Genomic DNA, 16034 nt, shown 5'->3' on the forward strand with positions numbered 1-16034 from the left:
AGCCCTCTATCATTATCTCCATATAAATAAAATTTTATAGGCCCCACATTTTTCTCCTATAAAAATCATCACTGGCTGTCACAGGTTTCAAAAGTAAGAGCAATATAAATTTCCTTTTCTCCCATCAGAAATGACTTGGTGCTCAAGGAAGGAAAAGTCACAGCCATTTCACTAGTAACAGGATTAAAGCATTTATGAGGCATTGCAGCTGCTCTTTCATGGTACCTGATTGATATTCATGTGTGGTTAGCATTTGTCTACTAACTTGTGTAACACAGAGAATAGTAAAAGGGAAACAATAATTGCACGACTGTTACATATTCTGGGGAGCCTGATTCAGAGAAATGTGCATTTCATATGGCGTCAAATACAAATCAGATGTACAGGAACATATTTTGACTGATTAACATGCAAGCACAGATGGCACAAAAGACACTGGATATGTAGGTGTGTTGAAGACACATACACCTTTGTTGGAAACAGCAGCATCATTCATTTTCAGTAAACTAAATAAACAACTTTTATTTTCAATCATTTCGGTGAGACACTGCTAGAAAAAAATTACACGTACATCCTAAATTGGATTCTATAAATACTTAGACTTCTTTGCTCTATTCAATTGTAAGGAAGGGCTTCAGTAAGACATTCCAATATGCTTATCAGGATTTTTTTAAAATTATGTAGTCAATTTCCACATTTCTGTTTTCTCTCATGCACACACATACATATACACTTACATGCACACAATCTGCACACACGTCAAGAGAAGCTGTAATACTATAGAGCCCATGGTGACATCCACTGGTCAGGATCAGGTCATAATGCCACAGCAGAACCCCTTATTAGAAAAAAGCACCATCAACCTCTTAAGATTGTTATTTTTACTGAAACATCTGGATGCAAATACAGAGGTATTTGTGTGGAGACCACATAACCAACCAGATATTTGAAAACATACAGATGACTGTTAGAATTTCACTTCATATAGCCAGATGTTTGGAGACTGGATATAAAATAAGTCAAGAAGGGATTCTAAAACACTAATCACCTGCCTTCCCACACAGTCCTGATCTCTCTTCTAGCCCCTATTTTCTGTTTCCCATCTTGGTCTCCCACTCCAGGTTTTCTCCTGAGTTTATCTGCAACAGGATAGGGTAGCTGCCAGCACTCTCTGTCCATTCAGTGCCTGTCCTCAAAACACTGAGCTCCCAAAATCAAATTGTGGTGCTTGCTGGTTTTGCTGAAAATCCTCCATCCTCTCCCTTTCTCTCTCCTCCCTCTCTCGCTCTCACCCTCCCTCCCTCATTTTTTCTGCTGTAACTTTGTGGAGACAGCTGAGCAATTTTTTAAAATAATTGCTTTTCTTCTAATCATCATTATACTACAGAATCCATAGGAACAGTGAATTATTGTCTTCCAGCAAATTGTCAGATCAAAATAATTGATCCACTTGAAAGGCCACAAACTCCTCCCCCCCTCCAAAAATAAGCACTGTATATATGCTGCATGCATTTAAGTAAGAAACAAAAGCACAGGAATTTTCAGAGACACAGATACACACACCTTATTCATCCAAGACAAACAAGGAAAGAAAGAAGAGTTGGTTATACCTGCAGTTGTAGGTCCGTATCTCTTTGTTGTCACGCTTACACTTGATAGCCACGAAGATCATAGTGACAAAGAGAATGCCCGCAATGGAGCCCAGGGCGATGATGAAAATTAGTGACAAGTTCACGGAGCCCACTGACTCTTGGGCGTCGAGAGCGGGGGACAGGTAGATGAGGAGGAGCGCAGAGGCGGAAAGAGAGGTTTTGCCATGGTCATGGGCTACCACAATAAGCTCATAGGAAGCCTTGGAGCCCTCGCTGAAGGTGCGGGTGGTCCTAACTTCACCGTTGACCTGGTCTATTTCAAAGAAGCCTCGGTCGCCCTCAGTCATGTCGTAGCTGACTCGGCCATTCTCACCCTCATCGTAGTCGTCTGCCTTGACAACGGTCACCAAATAGCCTATGCCAGAGTTGCGGGGTATATAGACCTCGGCGGTGCCGTTGATCAGGGGCGGGGCCGTGATGACCGGGGTATTGTCGTTCACGTCGAGGATGATGACCCGCACTGTGGCATTGCTTTGCAGCGAGGGCAGGCCGCCGTCCTTGGCGAGCACCTTGAATTCAAACGCCTTGGTCTGCTCGTGGTTGAAGGAGCGCAGGGCATAGATATCACCTGAGTTGGGGTTAATGGAGACATAGGTGAAGACTGGCATATCCCGCACCTGAGAAGGCACGATCTGATAGGAGACACTGCCATTGAGACCGAGGTCGGGGTCGCGGGCCGATACGGAGAGCAGATAGGCGCCTGGCGTGTTATTCTCCTGCACAATAACCTGGTAGTAGGGCTTGGAGAAGTGTGGGTGGTTGTCATTCTCGTCGGTGATGCGCACAGTGAAGGACTTGGCACTCTGCAGCATGGGCACGCCACCGTCGCGCGCCTGGATGGTGAGGTTGTACTGGTCGTGCTGCTCGCGGTCCAGTCGTCCATCCACCAGGATAGTGGAGAAGCTCTCATACTCCTGCAGCCGAAAGGGCACGTTACCCAGCAAACGGCACTGCACGCGCCCGTTGAGACCGGAGTCGCGATCAGAAACCCGCACCAGTGCGATCACGTAGCCCGGGGGGGCGCTCTCGCTCACCTCCACCAGCTCGCTATTGACCGACAGCAAGTTGATGACAGGCGGGTTGTCGTTGGTGTCCAATACACTGACTGTGACCTTGCAGTGCGCCGGGATGGAATTGGGCCCCAGGTCCTTGGCCTGCACGTCCAACTCGTACACGTGGCCCTCTTCGTAGTCTAGGGCACCGGTGACCGTTACTAGGCCACTGTGTGGGTCAATCTGGAAGAGCTCACGCGTGCGGTCGTTGACATAGCCGTAAAAGGAGTAGACCACTTGGCCGTTAGTGCCCTCATCTGGGTCGCTGGCATTGAGGCGGATGACAGGTGTGTTGGGTGGTGAGTTCTCAGGCACGCTTACGGCATAGGTGGACTCGCCAAAAACCGGATTGTTGTCATTGGAGTCGGTCACCCTGATGCTGAGGCCCACGGTACCCAGATGCGGAGGGTCGCCGCCGTCAAGTGCAGTCATGCGGAAATTGTAATGCGACTGCGTCTCGCGGTCCAGGCTCTTCTCCACAACGAGTTCAGCAAAGCGCGAGCCGTCGCCGCGCGTCTTAATGTCCAGGCCGAAGAGTTCGTTGGGCGTGAGCTCATACGTCTGCACGCCAAAAATGCCCGAATCTGGGTCATAAGCGTTGTCCAATGGGATACGTGTGCCCGGGCTGGCCGCCTCCGAGATCTCCAGCTCGATCTGTGCTGCCGGGAAACTGGGAGCGTTGTCATTCAAGTCCTTGATCTCCACCTTAATCACGCAGATCTCCATGGAGCTGGACATGACCTCGAGCGAGATGATGCACTTGGGGCTCTGACGGCACAGCAGGTCGCGGTCGATCTTCTGCTTGGTGACAAGCAGGCCTGAGCTGGGATTGATGTCCACCAGGTGCGGAGCCGAGTTGGACACCACCCGGAAAGCAGAGGCCTGCCGCGGGTCAAGCGCGAAACCTGCCTCGCGCGCGTCCTTGGCCACGTTGGCGATTACCGTCCCGGCGCGCTGTTCCTCCTCTACTGAGTACTTGAGGTTAATGAGGGCGGCCGCCTGCGTCCACAGTATGGCCAGCAGCAGCAACACCGGCAGCAGGAGCGACTCCATGGCTGCGCGGGGCTCTGCCCGGCCTCGCCTCTCCACACCCCTCCGAGGCCGACGCCGCCGGCGCTCCAGCTTCCCGCCGGCTCGGGCCGCCTCTTGCGCGCGCCCCGGGGCCCGGAAGGCCACGGGAGGAGTCCCGCCCAGGGCGGCCCCGAGGCGCGGGAGTGACACCCGCTCCGGCTCCAATGTTGAGGCTGCGGCAGGCTCGGCGAGTGTTCGCTGGGGGCCCGGGAAATCCGAGGGGCCAAGGGAGCACCGCGCGGCCCCGAGCCCCCTCCCTCCAGCCCGGCTACTCAGTTTTCCCTCTTCGACGTTAGCCGGGTGTGACTGGTAGCAGCGGCGCAGGGCTGCGGATCGCGCGGCGTCACCACCGCCCGGGAGACGCGCGGCTGAGTCCCGACCGCACTTAGGGTAAAGCCGGGGAGGGCAGTGGGGGCGCAACCTCTCAGACACTGCCAGTCCAGCCGCCGCGCACCGGCACTGAGGCAGGCAAAAGCTTTGTCTGTGCACCTGGCATGCGCAAGGACCTCCCCCCAGCGCTCCTGGCTTACTGCGGAGAGAGGACCCGCCTGGAACGCACCCTCCGGGATTCGGGGGTGGGGCACGCTGTCCTCTCGGAGGCCTGTAGGGGAGGACGTGAGGTCGCAGGCGGAAGCCTGAGCTGCTGGCTAGCGCCACCGGCACCCAAGGATCAGGCTAAGCCAGATGGCTCTCCTCCGGCCGGCAGAGGAAGGGTAAGAGAGAGAGGCTACCAAGGCGAGAGCGCGCACCTCGCGCAGCCCTTATATTCAGAAGGCTTTGGGGACGTGTCCGTCCAGGATCCGAGGTGGACGCGGAGTCCACCTGACAGGGCAGTTGAGGAACACCAGGCCTTTGCGTCTTGGAAATCAAAGTTGCCAACGCAACCTGAGCCTCCGCGTCAAGTTTGTGAAAACCCGGCAATGTAAATTTGTCCACGAAAAGGGAAGTCCAGGTCTTTTTAAAGGTCCCGGGCGGGGGGGCGGGGATGAGGCTGGAGAAAAAGAGAAAGCGACAACAGTACCAGCCAGGAAAGACGGGGTCGCTGCCGTAGGTACTGGGGGCTTCTCTTCCTCCCTCGGTCTGGGCTGAGGTTCGTTCCGAGGGTCGCCGTCGCCTCTGCCACCCACGCGGGAAGAAGACCTTCTAGTTCAGTAGCATGCCTCTTGGGTCCTCCTCAGAAGCTGCCGTGGTCGACGGTTATGTCGCCGCCAAAGTTTACTTGCGTGATCGTCCTGATTCCATTCTCCCGAAAAGGCGCTGGCCGCGCTGCTCGCGCGCTCGGGAGGTCTGTCTTTCTCTGGCTCGGGCTGTCTGTGAATGCGTGAGGAAGAGAGAGATTGAGTGTATGGTGTGTGGAGTTTGAGCAAGCCGGTGGCGATGGGTTTGGGGTGGGAGGTTTCGGATCTTGGATCAATCCGCTCAGCCAGAATGCATCGGAGTACAACGCACCACCGGCACGCGTCGGTCTAGGGACGCCGGTGCCAATGCTTCCCGGGCAAGCCGGGCATGATGCGCAAGAGGTGTGCTTCCGTCTGCGACCGCCGCCGCCGCCCAGCCGCTACTCCTACTGCTGCTGCTGCTCCTCCTGCTACTGGCGGTGGAGTCTGGCGATAGCCAGAGAAAGCTGGAGCTGCTGAGCCTGTCTACGCCAGGCGCTGGCCAATCACTGTGCCGCTCAGCGGGCTCCGAACTTGGGGCGGGGCCAAGGCGCGGGAGGAAACTGGGCGGGAGGGGGCGGGGCGGGGCCAGCAGGAAACTTGCATATCAGTGGGGCAGAGAGGAACCCTGGCCTGCAGAACCCGGGCTGGAGTGAGGGGAAGCCAGAACGGCTGGCGAGCCAGGAGGAAGTAAGAGATCACGATGCGGCGAGGGAGAAAGCTTTACTGGCGCTGTGACCAAGACTTCCCGGGAACCGCACGCCTTTCCTGTTTGCAGAGATGACAGAAATCATGAAGAGGATTTTATTCTCCCAGTGTGTTTATCTCACTCACATATCTTTAGATCTTGAATATAATACTCTTTCTCCCTCGCTATCTTCCCCACCCCTGGGTTTTGGAAGGAAGAAAGGAAAGGAAAAAATGCCTCCGAGGTGGTCTTTAGTCCGGCTCATGGCCAGTGTGTCTTCATTCCAGCTGAGAGCCACGGCAGCCATCCTCCCAGACCATCACTGCCCCCTCCCCGCTCCCTGGGTAGGTGCTGCACTTTTCCCCAAGCAGGGTCCCTTGCCTGGTTCGGGTTGTTTATTATTCAAATGGGATCGGTGGCGCAGAGACTGAGCCGCGAAATAGGATGGATCCATTTCGTTGTTCCTCACCCCACCCTGTTGGAGAATTTAGCGCCCTAAAAATAAATTGCACGTTTGAGAAGAGGGAGGGAAGCGAACGCCGCCACCAGGCACCGCGCCATACCAGGGAAACCCAGAGCCTGGGTGCGAGCTGCTGGGCTAGCTTTCCATCCGCTTGGGTCTCCTTAATGCTGGGAGCTGGTGCTGGTGTACCGGGCGCCCCAGCTTCTCCGCGAGGCCTCAGTCTCAGGCGGTTGCCAGCTCCGCTCAGGCGGCGGTGGCGGCGGCGACGTGTGCCAGTGCTGGGAAGCTGGAGGCTGGCGGGGTCAGGACTCATTAGCTCGGCCTTCCTTCCGGACTGAAGGCACCCTGGGAACAGAGGAGGTAATCCTCCTGTCCCAATCCGAGTCTCTTAATTAAGGTCACCAGGAATGAATCAAAATCACCCCGCTGAACAAGTTTTTTGTTTGTTTGTTTTCATCATAGGTTGGGGATGAAGTGAGACAAGCGGCCTCTGAATTCACCTCTCTTCTGTGTGAGTCGCTTCGGACATTGGAAGTCTTGGGTGAGAAAAAAACAAAAGAAGAAGAAAGAAAAGGCAAAAAGGCCTTTGGACACGTAATGGTTTTTCTCAAAACTGCCATCTTCTTGCAGACAGCAACCTCGCTGCTGCTGCCAAGAAGAGCTTCTTAAGCAGTTTTTACCTTGGTGGGGGGGTGGGGGTAGCGAGGATTGGGAGTGAGGTTGCGATCCGTTGAACGAGCAGCTGAAAAAGAAGGGAGAGCGCGGGGAGCCTGGTAAGCTTTCCGCGTGGGGGACGTTTTCACTCTCACATTAGGATGCAATTCAACCCAGAACATCATGGGAAAAGTCGAGTTATCTGCAATAAGTATCATTTAAATTGGGCATTCAGTAAGTATCATTAAATTGAACGGTATAATTAGGGCTCCAGGGAGCCCTGTGGCCCGCAGTGTTTCCTGTGGACACCGTTGGAGAAATGGGCAAGTAGTGGTGGAGACTGACAACATGGCAGGCAGCGCGGGCGCACCTCTCGGACTTGGTGAAGGGAAAGGCTCCATTTGATTTATCACGGTTATTTACCTTTGATGTCAGCGAACAGGAATGAAGTGCATCTTGGTCTAATTAAAAAGACCTAAAAAGGCATTTTAAATGGGTTTGTTATCTGATCATGGGATGTGAGTATGGCGTTTGGCAGCTTTCTAAAATATTGCTTGGGCCATTTAAACAGAACAATTAGTAGCATGCTAAAATGTTTGCATGCTATGCTTAGAAGCTTTTAGCTGTAAACTCTAAGGCGATCTGTTCCCCTTTAAGTTAAAAAAGGATGCTGCTGCTTCCTTGTGGCAAAGGTTGTCAGGAACCCGCTGATCAATAAAAGTAAACTGGCGCCTCCACGGCTTGATTGAGCTGGAGCAAAGAGTCTGAGAAGTAGTCTCAGCCATTAACAATCCCCCAGGTAACGAGAAATGATTAACATTGCCGTGGCATCTAAAAAAATGCATACAAGATAAGAAGGCTGCAGACCTCTTACCTTGGGGAGGGCTAATAGAATGTCTATATTCTGCTGTCTTTTAAAGATAAATAGGAGAATTCCATTCATGTACAATGTCATTACCTTTGTAATTGCAATTACATTGTCAAGACATGTTCTGCATTTGCAAAGACAAACGCTCTGCACTAATGAGATGGCAACTGGTTCCCGGTTTCCTGCTCTCTGCTCTCACTCCAGGTGCCCCTCTTTTCCAAGCAAAAAAATGAGAATTGTTTTTATGGAATTTGGGTGCTGAGGGAGACAGGGGCATATGCCTCTGTTTTCCTTCTTTCCCATTACTCCCCCACCCCCAAGCTCAAAGTGACATATATATATATATATGCCATTCTTCGGTCCGTATCTATAGATACTCCTAATGCAGTTTTCTCTCAGAATCTTTTTTTTTTCCTAATAGGTGCACTTGATCATTATAATGCAACAATCAACAATGCTATTCACTAAATGAGTGGCCGAAAGCACCTTCATAATCAGTAATTTATTAACTAACTGAATAAAAAGGATCTGTGTGTAGATAATAAAGATCAAACGAAAATTCTCTCCTCTTAGCTTCCATTTACTTCTGTCTTAGAGGGAGCTCCACATCCTCGGCCTCTTTAGAGACACAAGAGGGACATCTAGTGACAATCCTAGGTATTTTTTGATGCAACAGCTGCTGAGAAACCCTATCTAGCCCTGGATATCACTGAGACTAGAATCAAAATTAGTAAAGAAATTCTTTTTGTCATTAAAATTTCAACCACATCGCTTAGTGCTGTACAGCAATAGAAGAAGAGAGAGAAGGAGAAAAGATCCTTACATTCAAATCAATCTAGTATGTGAGGGTGATTCTTGCTGCCCCAAGATTAATAAAGTTAAAAGGTTTTGTCCAGAACGTTAACATTGAAAATAGGACCCAAAATACCAGGATATGAAGGACTGTAGCATTGACAAATTTGATGGAGCTCTCTGAGATGTATTTCAAAAATGTTTGCTTTAAGCTCTGGAGAGACTAGCCATCAAATAACTTCTCTCTCTCACATCTTTCTTTCTCTGTGTGTCTCTCTTCCTCCTTTCCTTCCTCTCTTCTACCTGCACTTGCTACAGAGAAGTAAATAATCTTCTAACTTGTTTTTTTTTTTTTTCATCTCATGGGAATCCCTTTCTTCCCAAATGATTTTGGCCAGCTGTCAGAGAAGATTCTCTTAAAAAGAAAAGCATTTCTTAAAAAACAACCAAGGTCTGCCAGTGGGCCCTACTTTGGAATTTGTGCCCCTGAGTGTGATGAAGTTGGACTCAGATGTGACCTTTCTACCCATGCCTCTTCTGTCACTTTTACTGAACCTGTGGTTGGTACTAGGGATGGTATATACTCAGGGAATTTGAATCTCTGGACTTCCCATGTGCCAACTGGGCCCTGAGCCTCAGTAGAGATGCAACACCTACTTTCCCATTCATTTGGACTTACCCAGCTCAGCTGATGGGGAAGTGAGAATGGTCAACCACCACACCAGGGAACTTAGAGTGTCTACAACTGCAAGCAGAATCACACCCATCAGCCATGTGGGATCTAAGCCCACTCTTGATTTAGAGGTGGAGTAGACATTGCCATTCCAGGGTCCACATGATGGAGGAATATAATATAAATTGGCATGGACTTGCTAGTATTCTACTTTAGGACTGTTGTGACTCTAGCAATGGAAGAAATTGTATCATTGATGTGGAGACGGTGGCCCCGGGAGTTGCTGAGGGCAGGGAGAGGGAGGAAGAGGTGTGATATGGGGCATTTTCGGGACTTGGAGTTTTCCAAGTGATGTTGCATGGACAGATGCAGGGCATTGTATATCCTGCCATAACCTAGTGGATGGACTGGGGGAGAGTGTGAACTACAATGTAAACTATGGTCCATGAGGAGTGACAGTGCTCCAGGATATATTCACCAAATGCAATGAATGTGCCTTACTGATGAAGGGGGATGTTGATGTGGGAGGAGGGGTGTGGGGTGGGGAGTGGGGTTTATGGGAACCTCTTATGTTTTCTAACATAATATTTTTTGTGATCTATTTATCTTTAAAATAAAATACAATTTTAAAAATAACCACATCATCAAACTTTTTCTGTCTGAATGTTTGATCTCCTTACTTAGGTTACAAAGCTTAGTAGCTGATGAAAAGAGAATCAAAGAATGAAAATGGATGAAATGTTACAAAACTGGAAGGTAGCATTATTAAAGTCATGATTGTTTTAATCTTTACTATATCCCAGGGAGGTAAAAACACCTTTCAGATGTGAAGGTGCAGTTGCAGAGCAGTTCAATGTTTTGCCAGAATGACCTCATTATACAAAACTCAAACACTTCCCTTGTGAAATCAACAAGCGTTGGCTGTGTGCCCAGCATTGTGTTGGGGATTGGGAATTTTTAAAAGATGGTCCTTGCCCTTGTGAAGTTTAAAGTTCAGTTGATTAATTCAGTGGTAGCATGTAATTTTATGTACTATAAGTTTGCTACAGGAGGGACTAGGATGCTGACAATTTCCTGAAATTCTGTTGCCTTCTGCTCAAACTGATGCCCAATTTCTTGTTAGTCTCCTCCCTCCACTGTCCCAGGCATCAAAAAGAAAGACATTCGCAACAGCAACAAAGGATGTGGACCTGCTGGGCAGGGCAGGGTGTAGTTTCCACAATCTAGGAGGTTGTTTCTAATTCCTCTGAAACACTAGGAAGACTAGTGAAAGGGGCTAAGAAAAGTCTTTGAGGTCCCTTGCACTTCTTCCTCTCTCTTCCTTCCAAGCCATACCTCTATTCCCACCCTGTGAGAGGGATTAGCTAGGGATAAACAAAGAGTAGATAAAGTGTTCCTTAAGTGCTAAAATTCTTTACCATGGCCCTAAACCATGCCTTTTCCAGGAAACACAAGAAGTATGGGGGACAGTTGGAAAAAAGACTGAGGAAGCCATTAATCACTACATGTCTTACCATTTTTGCAAGACCAGCATCCCAGAACAAGTTGTGTCCAAGCCCCAATGATGCCTTATGCTGTCCCTTTAACAGTACTTCCCATAGAACCAAATCCCTTCTGCTGCCAAACTCATAATCCCTAAATAAACACACATCATGGGGATCATTTAATTAGCAAAGGCTAAATCAGCAGATACATTTCAATAAATGACACTGCTCCATAACACCTTCTGTACTACCCTGCAGTAATTACCTGTAATGACTTGACAGCACCATTTATACCCATGGTATTATTGCCTCAAACTTATCATGTGAATTTTCTCCAAGTGGATCCCAAATGCTGTTTTCCTAAGTGCAACCTCATGCCAACTGTTATTCTTTCCTACCACCACCACCTTTGAAAACAGAAAGCTCTCCCTACAAAGGCACTCTGAACAGATCATGCCCAGCCTTACCCCCCACTGCCTCTCTTCCCAAGGAAGAGGTTAAGAGTGATATTCTACAGTATCCCAGAGGAACTGTCTTCCTGATGACTTGGAAAAAATTTATCTCCAAATTTGAGACCTCAAAAACCAATTGAAATACAAGCCACAATGTTTAAAAAAATAAGTAAATAAAAATGAGCATATTAAGAATGTCAACTTTTAGGCTAAGTCTTTTTTATTTTGCACTGCTGCTCCTAAATTCTAATGCTGGAACCTAGTAGGTGGATCTTAGGGATGGTTGGACTATTTGTAACTCCCTCAAAGTAGAGCTCCAGAAATGGGCTTGGCTTTTGACTCCCAGCCTAGACTTGTCTCACTGCCTCTTCTGATATTTCTGGAGTGGATCAGATGGGACAGGAAAAGAGTGAGAACTATTCCTGAAAAGGATTGGTTTGAGGGTGCTGAAAGAGTCCTAACCAAAATATCAGTCCAGTGGGATAGGCTATGAAAATAAGCTTTTCTTAATGAAATATTTAAAAAGAAAGAAAGGCTATCAGGTTGCCTTGTCTTAGAGGAGGCTGAGTTCACTTTGAAGATGTCCCCAAATCTGAAAAAAGACAAACCAGATCTTTCAAGATTTTGAAATACATGGTAATGGAACTGGGGTGAATGTGTTTACTCCATAATACAGAACCTTGTTGTATGACGTTCAAGTGAACAATAAAAGTCAAAGAACTGGTGAGAAGAATACAAAAGTTGATCTGATGATCCAATTCCCTGGGCTTCTGAGTATCTTGGTCAAAAGATGATTTCAGTGAGGACACTGGATCTGTTGTAAAATGTTTAGTTCTAGGTGACCAGGCTGGACTTAGATTTGCTTTTGATTCCTCCAAATCTCCCAGAACTCAGGATAGAACTTGTCTAGCACCCAGGGTGTTCTAGATGCTCTACCAACTGACATTTCACTGAACTAGGAAACTTACTAGTTGGCTAATGCTAACTTAAGAAGGAAAGAAAGAAAAAGAATAAACATGAAGAACTGCACATTTGACAGCTACAGTTACATTACTTGGGTTCACATTGTAATTACTAAAGGCATGTCACCTATGCCACTAACAGCACAATGCACAATATCTGTTCAGGCTGACAAGCCCTGGGGCATAGAGAGTAAACTGAAAGAGGACAATCCCAGAAGGAGGCAGAAAGAGCATCACAAATGGGACAGATAGAGCAGAAGTGACAGAAAAATCATTTTAGCATCAGGGAAGCTCTGTACCTTTTTTGAATGAGAAGAAAACAGTGACTTGATACCTGGGAAAGCATCCCAATTTGGGGTCCAAGATTTTGTACATTGGTTTACTGGGCTTGGGGAGCAGATATTAATTGGTGTTTGTTTCCTCCAGCTGGAGACAGAATGGCCATAGAGGACCAGGACTTTTCTTCCCAAAGCTGAGAGTTGGGAGGATTTGGAAAAGAGAATGTCCTGTATTATAGCTGACACTGTTGGGCTGAGCTTGGCTGGTCTTTTTCAGCAAAGATCACAAAATACAGAGATATCGGTACCAGGTAATATCCACTCAGGGATAGCAGCTTAGGCAGCAGTGATTAGATTAAGTCTCATACCTAATGAGGGATTGGTAAAAGAACTGACAGTCTTAGATGGGGGTGGCCCAGCTTGAGGTATGTGCAGCTCTGCATGTTCTCTGCCCTGGGAAAAGGCGGAACTTGAGAAATCCTTGCTGTCTGGCTCTGCAGTTTCATGTGGGGGAACAGACAATAAGTTCTGGAAGGCCGACCAAAAAGAGTGTACAGGATGATAGTGCAAAATGAGATCCATCAATGACTTCATCGCAGCCCCAGCCCAACAATCAAAGACTAATAGCCAGCTTTTAAAATCAATGCTTCGTGAGATGACTAGACAGCCAGTGGATTTCACATTGGGGTGTGGTAGGGAGGCTGGGGATGGAAGGTATAAAAATCTCCTCTTTCAAGCCACCCACCAAAGCAAGCAGCTGCATTTCCTTAAAACAGCAGATTTGGTCTGTATCGAAATAAGAACTGCAGTTTCCTAGCAGAGTAAAACAAAGGAACAGGGGGCGAGACACTTTTGAAAACAGGAAGGCGCTTTGACAACAATCACAGGAGGGTTGGTAAGGCATTGTGCTCTTAGAATCCATCTGCTAAGCTCCAGAACATCCTCCCCGCACTCCACCCCCATGCGACTCTCAGATTGCATGCCCGGGGTCAAGAGTAGGGTCATTCAGGAAGAAAGGGTAAAGTAGAAAAGAAAGACTCAGCCTGAAGATGTGAAGTGAGAAAGAGTGAACATGGTTCCTTACATCCTTGGAGGATGTAGTAGGAGAGACTGGCAAGCCCTTCTGATTCTTGGTGCCATTTTAGGTGAAAATGAATGGGTTTAATTAAATTAATGGTAAATGCATTTAAAATTAAAACTGGTGTACAAAAATTCTAATCAGCCTAGAATTTACTACTGTGAGAAACCCTTGCAAGAAGCACAGTGACTGTGTCTTTAACGACCTGATTAATTTTAGAGCTATTAATAATTTTGTTAGTCATGCAATGTAAATGAACACTAGCAAGGTAATCAAATTGCATGCTCCATAGTAGAGATCAAAACAATCTTTTTTAAAAAAATGAAGATAGAGTGTCTCTCTTCAATGCCAGTATATATGAAGACATTTTCCCTACACAAATTTCCTAATATAAAGAGGGTAGAGGATTATATAATCATATATGTATATGTACAATTATTATTTTTAATGGAGTAATATATTTGATCTTATAGCCTGTAAAACCACTTCTGCAGAAGTAATCACCTACAAGTGTCAGAAGAGTATTTGCTACTCTGAATTTCACATCTTTCCTTGTAACTTATAGAAGATTCACGCATGGGCCTCCCTTTCTTTCCTAACTCAGGGCTCTGAATATTACTTAGTAGACCATTAACCTGTTCCAATATGCATTAGATTTTCTAGCCAAGGAAAGTAAAATTAAGATGCTTAATTTATTTCCCTTTTCCCTGAGAAATAAATAGATGTCATACATCCAGAACAGGGCATTCACGAACAGCTTTGGAACATGAAGATCAATGAAATCTGATCCTCTCTCGAGAAAAAGAGATCTATATAGAGAGAATTTAACCAAAAATCTCCTAATATAGATCGTCCCTCCTGGTCATCAGGAAAGCTTTGAAAAGTCTCCAGGATTTCCTGCTCAGTCTTGTTTGATCTCCAATAAACACTGAATTATTGTAAAGCAGTTTAATACATCTAAATTACCCCATCAATGCAAAATAATTATGTCTAACCTAAACAACTAATTTCTGATTTCTGGAATTTCCCATAGATTTGTCTGAGATAGACAATGGATGTTATAGGATAATTCAACCTTTGAGGCACATTAACTTGTAAAGTTATGACGATTCTACCTAAATATTTCCTCTCTAGTCCTTTAATTTCCCACTCCAGTAACTAATACTTGCATATAAAAGGATTTCCATGTTTCAGTTCATCTTTATGTAATGCGAGTCTCTTGCCAATTGTAATTATTCATGAATCTAACTTCAGTTTATTTTTTGTCCCCATCTAAATCATCATCATCAGGAAAGATTAAGTGCCTACACTTGGCGCTTAAGACTGAGAATACAAAATAGTGTGAGGCATGGATTCTCCTTTCCAACGGTTTAGAGCCTAGTTGTGAATAGCATAAAAGGAGAACCACAAATGCAAGGAAGTATTTATCAGCTATCAGAGCGCTCAACATAGATACAACCTAAATTCAGAGGAGTGAAAGATGAACTAGAAGCTCTGGGAGAGGCTTTCAAGTGAAGGAAAGTGTGGTTTATAATCCATGCGGTGCAGCAGTGCTCCAAATTGTATTCACCAAATGCTATGGATGTGCTGCAATGAAGAAGGAGGTTGTTGGTGTGGGAGGAGTGTGGGTGGGGTGGGGGGTATGTGGGAACCTCTTATATTTTTTAATGTAAATTTTTTTGTGATTTATGTATCGTCAAAAAAATACAATAAAAAATGCTCCAAAAAAAAGCACATATCCATAAAAACTCATTTGAGAACTCTCAGCGAATGGACACAGAGAGCAGACAACTGGGGGAATGGGGGGAAGGGAAGAGAAAAAAAATCTAAAAAGAAAGCAAAATCAAACCTTATTTGTATTTACCATTTCCCCCTTTTGGTGAAGGTCTTTTTCCAGATGCATTGCTAGTTAGCACTTGGTAATAATCCCTTGGTGCCAGGGAGGCTTATCCCTGGGATTCATGTCCCATGCCTCATGGAAGGTAGTGTGATTATATGCTGAGTTTGGCTTAGAGAGAGCCGATATTTAAGCCAAAGGAGGCTTTCATGAGGTAACTCTTGGGCAATATGTGATACTAGGCTAAGTTTCAATTTCACAACAAAAGGTTCATAAGTACAATCATCAATATCAAGGACCCAGTGTAATGGCCTGTCTTACTTCACTAGGCACTGCTTTGAACTTGGGGGATTTTTCCCATCATATTAGAGAATGTAGCAGAACTCCCCAGGGTGGAAATTCAATGCTCTTTCAGTTATTGTGTAGGTCTCCACCTACCAAGGCAATGCCCCATGATCACTCAAACATATGCATATGCCTTAGAGGCATACCCCAGGTGAATCCCTCCCCATATATCCCCCCATCACCAACACGCCACATGAGTTATCCTCCCCTGCCACAGTTGTGACCCTTCTATGATCTAAAACCTCTCCAAAATGAAGCCAACAAAATAACCAAATAAAATTAATTAAAAATGAAATAATAATAGATTTAAAAGTAAATACAAAAAAATAAAATTTGAAATGATAAAACAACTTTTTAGCCATTGTTTCCTTCATCACTGTAAGATCTGTTGTTTTGTATGTATAGTGACATTTATAGTTTCCCTACACATGGCTCTTCTGCCCTTCTTAATTTAACCTATAATTAGCACTCTATTTGTTAAATATGTCCCAGAGACTTAAATCTTGGTCCATCCATGGGCCAGTTGAG

At 46.5% G+C, this 16034-nt stretch overlaps 1 protein-coding gene and 1 long non-coding RNA gene across 3 annotated transcripts in view; one reads left to right on the plus strand and one right to left on the minus strand.

Moving 5' to 3' along the window:
- The window catches only part of PCDH19 (protocadherin 19), a 133683-nt gene extending 127264 nt beyond the window's left edge, over nt 1-6419 (minus strand). For both annotated transcript variants that reach the window (XM_004465295.4, XM_004465294.4), the window contains exon 1: nt 1611-6419. In XM_004465295.4, coding sequence (XP_004465352.1) covers nt 1611-3757 — 2147 coding nt within the window. In that variant the 5' untranslated portion in view covers nt 3758-6419. The remainder of the gene's footprint in view (nt 1-1610) is intronic.
- On the plus strand, nt 5535-9711 carry LOC131277302 (uncharacterized). The gene is made up of 2 exons (XR_009184494.1): nt 5535-5964; nt 6546-9711. It is a non-coding gene; the product is annotated as an uncharacterized lncRNA (long non-coding RNA).
- Nucleotides 9712-16034: the final 6323 nt, after the last annotated feature.

The sequence above is a fragment of the Dasypus novemcinctus genome, chromosome X, assembly GCF_030445035.2.
Source record: "Dasypus novemcinctus isolate mDasNov1 chromosome X, mDasNov1.1.hap2, whole genome shotgun sequence".
In the NCBI taxonomy this organism is placed as follows: domain Eukaryota; kingdom Metazoa; phylum Chordata; class Mammalia; order Cingulata; family Dasypodidae; genus Dasypus; species Dasypus novemcinctus.